This window comes from Moschus berezovskii, chromosome 12 (genome assembly GCF_049115385.1).
Source record: "Moschus berezovskii isolate FMDL1 chromosome 12, NW_MosBer_1.0, whole genome shotgun sequence".
NCBI lineage: Eukaryota > Metazoa > Chordata > Mammalia > Artiodactyla > Moschidae > Moschus > Moschus berezovskii.
The window spans coordinates 91,184,280-91,191,239 of record NC_142471.1 but is presented as its reverse complement, the minus strand read 5'-3'; the positions used below and the strand labels follow the sequence as shown (position 1 = coordinate 91,191,239).

General features: G+C 41.6%; 1 protein-coding gene across 5 annotated transcripts in view; it reads right to left on the bottom strand.

Annotated features, from left to right (window-relative positions):
- The window catches only part of EDRF1 (erythroid differentiation regulatory factor 1), a 32,297-nt gene continuing 25,337 nt past the window's right edge, over window positions 1-6,960 (bottom strand). For 3 of the 5 annotated variants that reach the window (XM_055424426.2, XM_055424429.2, XM_055424430.2), the window contains 6 exons: window positions 5,922-6,080; window positions 5,597-5,746; window positions 4,014-4,167; window positions 2,435-2,550; window positions 1,265-1,416; window positions 1-863 (listed from right to left, as the gene is read on the bottom strand). In XM_055424426.2, the coding sequence (XP_055280401.2) occupies window positions 692-863; window positions 1,265-1,416; window positions 2,435-2,550; window positions 4,014-4,167; window positions 5,597-5,746; window positions 5,922-6,080 (903 nt within the window). In that variant the 3' untranslated portion in view covers window positions 1-691. Of the gene's footprint in view, window positions 864-1,264; window positions 1,417-2,434; window positions 2,551-3,924; window positions 3,992-4,013; window positions 4,168-5,596; window positions 5,747-5,921; window positions 6,081-6,960 lie in introns of those variants that run through there. The other 2 variants (XM_055424427.2, XR_008685720.2) reach the window with 2 other exon arrangements.

The following is a 6,960-nucleotide window of genomic DNA, read 5'->3' as shown; positions in this document are numbered from 1 at the left end:
GACATTTTAAATAAATAATTTATTTATTCAAAATAGTTTTCTTAACCTTATTCACAGTTTCAAGTTTAAAATGAAAAAAAAAATAGGGGGGTGGGTAAAGGGGGAGGTACCTATCCTTGATCAGCTGTCATACAAAGTCAAAGAAAAGCAGATCTGTTCAGAACATGCACTAAAGACAGACTTGCACAATGGCTGGTCTTTGAAAAATCCTGTACTGAAGCTTAAAAAGGGTAGGCTTTTTCTGTGTGACTGAGAAGGAAACACTGTGGATGCACCGGAAGTTTCTTTAACCCACCTGAACCACTGAAATCATTTGGATAAAAGTTCTCTTGACCAAAGCAACATTTATCCAAAATTATCTCTTAAACCCACATAGCTTAACATACTTCAAAAATATTTTAAAGTGTTAACTGCCTCACAGCAAGTCTGTTAATACTGAGGTACCACGTACTTCCCAAAGAAACGAACGCGGGAGCTCTGACTGTGATGTTGGCGCCTCCGACGAAGCAGCCAAAGAACTCTGCCACGGTCGTTTGTCGTGAGAAATGAGAACTCTGTGTTTCCACCGCTGAGCCTGTTTTAAGTGGGTATTTCTCTCACATTTAATGACATGGAGCACCGAATGGAAACGCTAGTACCCGAGTGCAGAAGGCACTGACAGCATCTCTGTGGATGCGGCCCCAGGCGGGAGTCACTGGACGACGGCGCTGCTGCCTCCGCCGCCACGAGCCAGCTGGTCCAGCAAATGGATGAGGAGGTCAACTCTTTCCAAGAGAGAGGCGTTTTTGTTCGCAGTGGCTCTCAGGAGCTGGGAGTAAATCTGCTTGTTGGTTTTGAGGACTACGTCTTCATCAAGGTTACTACTGGGTTAAAAAAAAAAAAAAGAGCAAGAGATGAAGGAAAGAGTGATGCCCACCAAGAGCAGTGACAGAGACCTAAGAACTAGATGCTGACGGCCCTGCTGTCACTTTTCACGGAAGCAGGGGTCCTATTAATCCGACGTCATACCTACTTTCCCAAATCGACTGCTCACGGGCCTGTTTTTAAACACTTAATTCAAAACATCAATTAAAGCCAATGATTATTCTTTTCATAAATAGTCAAGTGTCTACCATGTACCAGGAACTGCTCCTGGTCATGAACAAAACAGGCCTGGATTCCCAGCCTTCATGGAATCCACATTCTCCTGAGGGAAAGCTGGGCTGGCATACGAGTATCTGGGTAAGGTGCGGAGAAAGAAACTTCCACCAGTCATTTACTTTACCTTGTTTTCTTTCTAGTTGAAGATAGCAGCTTGATGGACTGAAGGAGAAGGAATGACAAGCGAGATTCAAATATACTGAGCAGTTTTGTCACTTCTTCTCGATTAAGACTAGGAGAAGAATCAGCAGCTGGAAGGGTCTCTTCACTCTTAGGCTAAAAACAACAAAAAGTGATTTCAGCTCAGTCACCCCACAGTTACTGCTTCATACTAAAGTGGTGGAGCCATAGTTTGAATAATCCAGCAAACATTTTAACCAAAAACAAAGAGCAAATCGAGAGGATTTTTGTCCAGGGACAGCCTTGTTGACCGCCCTGTCTCGGCCTTCTCTGCCTCCCTCCTGTGAGAACATTCTGAGAGACCACATCACGTGAAAAAACTGTCTCAAACCTAAACAGCACTGATGTAGAAGAAACTGAGCCTGCACGAAACCCTCCTGACTTTCCACCACTACATGAGCAAGGAACAGAGGGAAACCGGTCCCGTGTGGTTTGAGAACCAGAACCTGGACGTTCGTAGGATGGAGGCACCATGGGAACTCAGGGAAGCTTTCGGCCACAGAGGAGGCAGCATGAATACACGGATGCTGGGGAAACTGAAAGGCCTTCCTAGGGGGCCTGTGTAAGCCCACTCACTGGTCAGCTGCAGGCAGTTTAGCGGAAACTGAAACAGGCCTTTTTTTCTCTTTATTCCCAGGGCCTTATTATTAACCAAGGTCTAAGTGGTTATTTAAAGAAACAATTTTAAAATATAAAAGATACACTTGCAAATTAAAGAAGTGTTTAATAATTCCACCCAAAAAAGAAATCACTGTTAGTGTGTTTTTACGCAAGTTTTAGTCACTCAGTTGTGTCTGCCTCTTTGTGACCCCATGGACTGTATCCTGCCAGGCTCCTCTGTCCATGGGATTCCCCAGGCAAGAATAATGGAGTGGGTTGCTATTCCCTTTTCCAGGGGATCTTCCCAACCCAGAGATCAAACCCGGGTCTCCTGCACTGCAGGTGGATTCTTTACCATCTGAGCCACCAGGGAAGCCCATGCAAAGCATATATATTCATGTATTTGTATACATATACACTATACACACGCATGCACATGCCCACTGTACATACTCACCATGCAGCATTTACTTTAAGACACATAAAAAATGGATAACTCTTTTCTTCCATTTACCTGTTCAAATTCCTCCACAAGCTCCTTTCTGATGAGCTGGAATGCATGCTTGGTTCTCACCATTATATCAAGGGCCCCAGACAGCGTTTTCAATTTTCCAACATTGCTATTCTGACCTAGAGTGGCAAACACAAAATGATCATTCCTTTAAATATAGAGAAACCCTTCCAATGTATTAATGAAAATTCTGATTTTCAAACACCGTGAAGGTAGCCGAAAATCCCAACAGATCTTCTAAATCCAACTTCTGCTTAGTAATTATCCCTAGAGAAAAACAGTAGAACTAGAGAAAGCAATAAACAATCATTGCTTTCTTGCCTCGCTATCTGGTTTCATACTCAAGAGTAGTAAACATTTTTTTAAAAAGGAATTAACCATACTTATCATCATAGCAAATCTGTTCCTAGTATTTACTTTTTTTAAAAAATAAAAATGAATCCTGCTCATTCTAAGGAATTCAAACATGGAAAATTCAAAGATGCAAACTAGAAAAGAAGACCTCCCCAGACCACCCTCAGAAAGAGCTAGTTGACCTTCAGCTATGCATATACTGCCAAAAATTTAAAAAGATGCTTTGGGTAAAAGGTACTTCTTCCTTTTTTTTTAAGATCTTTTTGATGTGGACCATTTTTAAAGTCTTTACTGAATTTGTTACAATATGGCTTCTATTTTGCATTTTTCTCTCTCTGGCTGTAAGGCATGTGGAGTCTTAGCTCCCCGACCAGGGACTGAATCCACACCTCTGCACTGGCATTGGAAGACGAAGTCTTAACCACTGGACTGCCCGGGAAGCCTCCCTAGTAGGTTTCGAGTGGGTAATACATCCTCAAAACGTGTAACGTTCAAGTGGGCACACACTGAAAGCCACCCTGCCGGCCTCCCCAGAAGAGACAGTGCCATCAGTTTCGTGTCCATCCTTCCAGAGAAACTGTATAAACAGGTACATATTAAATTCATTTCAATTTTATAGAAGAAAATAACTGAAATGAAACCAGTAGAATTGCTGTACTTCAAATAAATGTCTGTTTCTTTACCAGACAAGATACTTCTCACAAGATGCTTCTGCAGAAAGGGAACAGCTGATCAAGGCAGAGGAGTGAGTTTAGAAAAAAACACTCAGTAGTAGAGCGCCAGCCCACTCCAAGCTGAGGAAAACGACGGAATGAAATGCCTCACTTTACCCCTCCCCGCCCTCCCACCGCATCTTTACCTGTTCAGGCTCTGTGGTTACCATGCAGAGGGACTCAATGAGGCCAGCACGCCCCCACCACCGCTTCTCCACTCCCACCTTGTTCATGATGATTAAAATCTTTGTCTAAAGTAACTTGTCACAATTTTTTTTTCAAATAAGAAACCCTGGGCTGTATTCCAGTGTTTCTAGTCATTAAACATAATCTAACACATTTATGTTTTAAAAAGCATTTCAAAAAATCATCCCTACCCAAAGACATTAACTATGGGCAAATTCAAAAAAAGACAGCATTACTTACATCCAAGAGTGATCCACAGGTCTGCCTCACTCTAAGACAATCCAACACTAAGCCAATGCATACAAATCTGAGAAATAAAGAAGACTTACTGGTCATCTGAAATTCTGCAAAGGCTACTCTTTCTAACTGTACTCTAAGGAGTTCACACGGAGCGTCTTTCAGAAGCTGAAAAAGCTTTCCAGCTTTGCTGTAATGAAGGTCTGCCAGCACCCGGTGCTGCTTCCTAAGCTGCTCATCACCAACCTAGAACCAAAAATAAAATAAATCCTAAGGCTTGGGCTTCACAGTACCTACTTCACCAAATCTCTGGATCACAGTGCTTTTCAGCATTTTGTTAAGTCCCAGAGTTTTAGTTCTGACATCTGGGTCTTTGTTTCATTGGTTTTTGTGTGTTACGTGAGGAAGGAAGGCCAGCTCCATCCTTCGGTGTGCAGGTGTCCAGCTGTCCCAGCGCCAGGGAGCTGCCCCGGAACACTCTCACGCTGGCATTTGCCATGAGGATATTAGGCCATCTGGACAAATGTAAGTTTAGGTTGGGGCCCCCCTGAGGTAAGTGAAAGAGTCTAGGGTCAGCTCACAGTGGTGAGAAAAACCCTCTCCAGGTTAAGCTGGGCCTCAAAGGACAACATTCTCAGGATAAAGGCAACCCAGAAGCAAACCCACACCCAAGGGACTGCAAGGTAAGCTGTCTTGGTGCTAAGGAAGGGAAAACAACAAAACCATTAAAAAAAAAAAACAACAAAAACCATTAAAAACCATTAAAGAAACTATATAGGCACAAGACTCCTGGCAGAAGCAAGTCACCCTCTCTGAAGGAAGGCACCTCGACCTCAGGCCTCAGATTATTCTCAGAAATACATGGGTTTGAGTACCAGGATTCATGTACAAAACTGTTCATAGTATTGTTTCTAATTAGCCTCAAACGAGAACAACCCCAAAGTTCAGCTATCACAGAATGGATATATAAACTGATATACTCATTTAATGAATCCTACACTAAGCTAAGTAAATGAACAGTTATGCATCCACCTGGAAGAATCTCCAAAATGTGATGTTAACTAAACAGCAGGAAGTCACAGAAGAATATATACAGTGTGGTTTATTCTATAAAGTTCAAAACCAGATAAAATGTAAACATACTGCTTAATTGATAGAACACGGAACAGGTACAGACATACCAGAAAACCCGGGACAGGAATTAATCTGGGCGGCACCGAGAGACTCGGCATGGGGAGGGCACACAGAGCGCACCCAAAGGCCCCTCCACTCCTTAACCGCAAGGTGAGGCACACAGGGCTTTCCTGTTATTCCCCAAACTGTACAAATGCTTCACATGTATCTCCTGTGTCCTTTGATATGCATGCTCTATGTCACAGTAAAATTTTTTAAAACTGGGTGGTGGATACTTTAAAATTGGCATAAAACCATTTCTATAAAGAGTAACTACATTAAAAAAAAAAAAGACTAAATAATACATTCAGGCAAATATCTAATTTTGCAAACTAAGGCCTAATCAATTGTAATGGAAAAAAATACGCAACATAGGGGAAGGGGAAATACCTACACTCCAAGCTTTTCTGAAACAGCTACAAGAACAGATGGCATTTCAAATCTATACAGAAACGTAAGAAAAGCAGCACTTCTAACTGGGCTGGAGTCGGAACGGCAATACCTGGTTCCGCAGGCAGCTGTGGTACATGGACGCCAGCCTGTGATGGATGGTTGCAGCCCGGTACTGACAGAGTGGCTGCCGGGCAGACGCCAAGTCCACATCGCAGTACTTCAGCGACTTCATCATCGCCTCGCTGACTTCTTTTTCAATCTGTGCATTTTTTGTTTAAGGGAAAGGGAAAAAATGACCATCTCATAATCTTATGTAAGAATTTTAAAAACAAACACTGCTTGTCAAGGAAAAGACTGTAACAGATGCTGTGTATCTGTTAAACAAAGGAATATATAAGGTTAATACTTCTACATAATCCAGCAAATATTATTACCTGCTCTTGAGCCTTTCTAGATAATGGAGCATAATCTTGCTGCAGAGTTGCCATGGTAAAATAAGTAGTGGACAGTTCCCAATTCACCGAGTCCCAGACGGCTGGGTGTATGTCCCGTGTCCCCAAGGACCGTAGAGCTTTCAGATAGTAGTCAACAGCCTGTGAGGGAGCAAAGAGGGCCGCTGTGACGCAGCTTAAGTACATGCCTTAAACTAAAACATGCCTCAGTCACCCCAACAGCAACTTCACTTGAGAGAACTTATAGAAGGGCACTGTCATGAAGAAAGGGAAAAAAAGTAAATCAATGACACTTTTCAATGAAGGAAGTGATTTCAAGTGGACTGCATGCCGCCCACCTTTCTTCTCAAGTCTGCCATCAGCCAAGCTGTTTTACGACTCGTGTGAACCATGAGGATGCATTTCTTCATTTTTTTCCCTCCTTTCTAAATGAAAATTATAGCTTATATAACTAGCAAATTAGATAAAATATTTTTTGACAAGTCTACAGATAGAACAATTTGCTGGGTTTGACTGTATAAAGAAGCAACCCTTCCCACCTCTGTCACAATGCTGAAATGCATGGTCATTGTATTTAGCCAAACAAAATCTCACTGAATTCCATCACCCACCAATAATTTCTATATTTCTGGTGTGTACTTATCCACTTTTTCTATGAATATGTAAACTGAAGAAAAATAAGGTCACTTTGTTTTAAAGCTCAATATGCAACGAACATTACTCACTAAATATAATTTAAACAGATTCAAAGTTCTTGATTAAATGCATGTTCTTGAGTTCGTATACCTCCTCCAATACTAGATATCACTATTTGCCAAAAAATTTTACAATTTGATAAAAGAAACTCAGTTTAAAAATTTCATAAACTTTAAAATTTGAAATTGTTCTTACATATTAACCAGTTTTTTTGTTCAAGGTTATTTGTTCTTTCTTCTACTGGGGCAGTTTATTTTCAATGATTCTTAGTTGCTCGTTTTATGTTGAGGGTTTGTTAACCTCTGATCTATCATGTGTGCTTTAG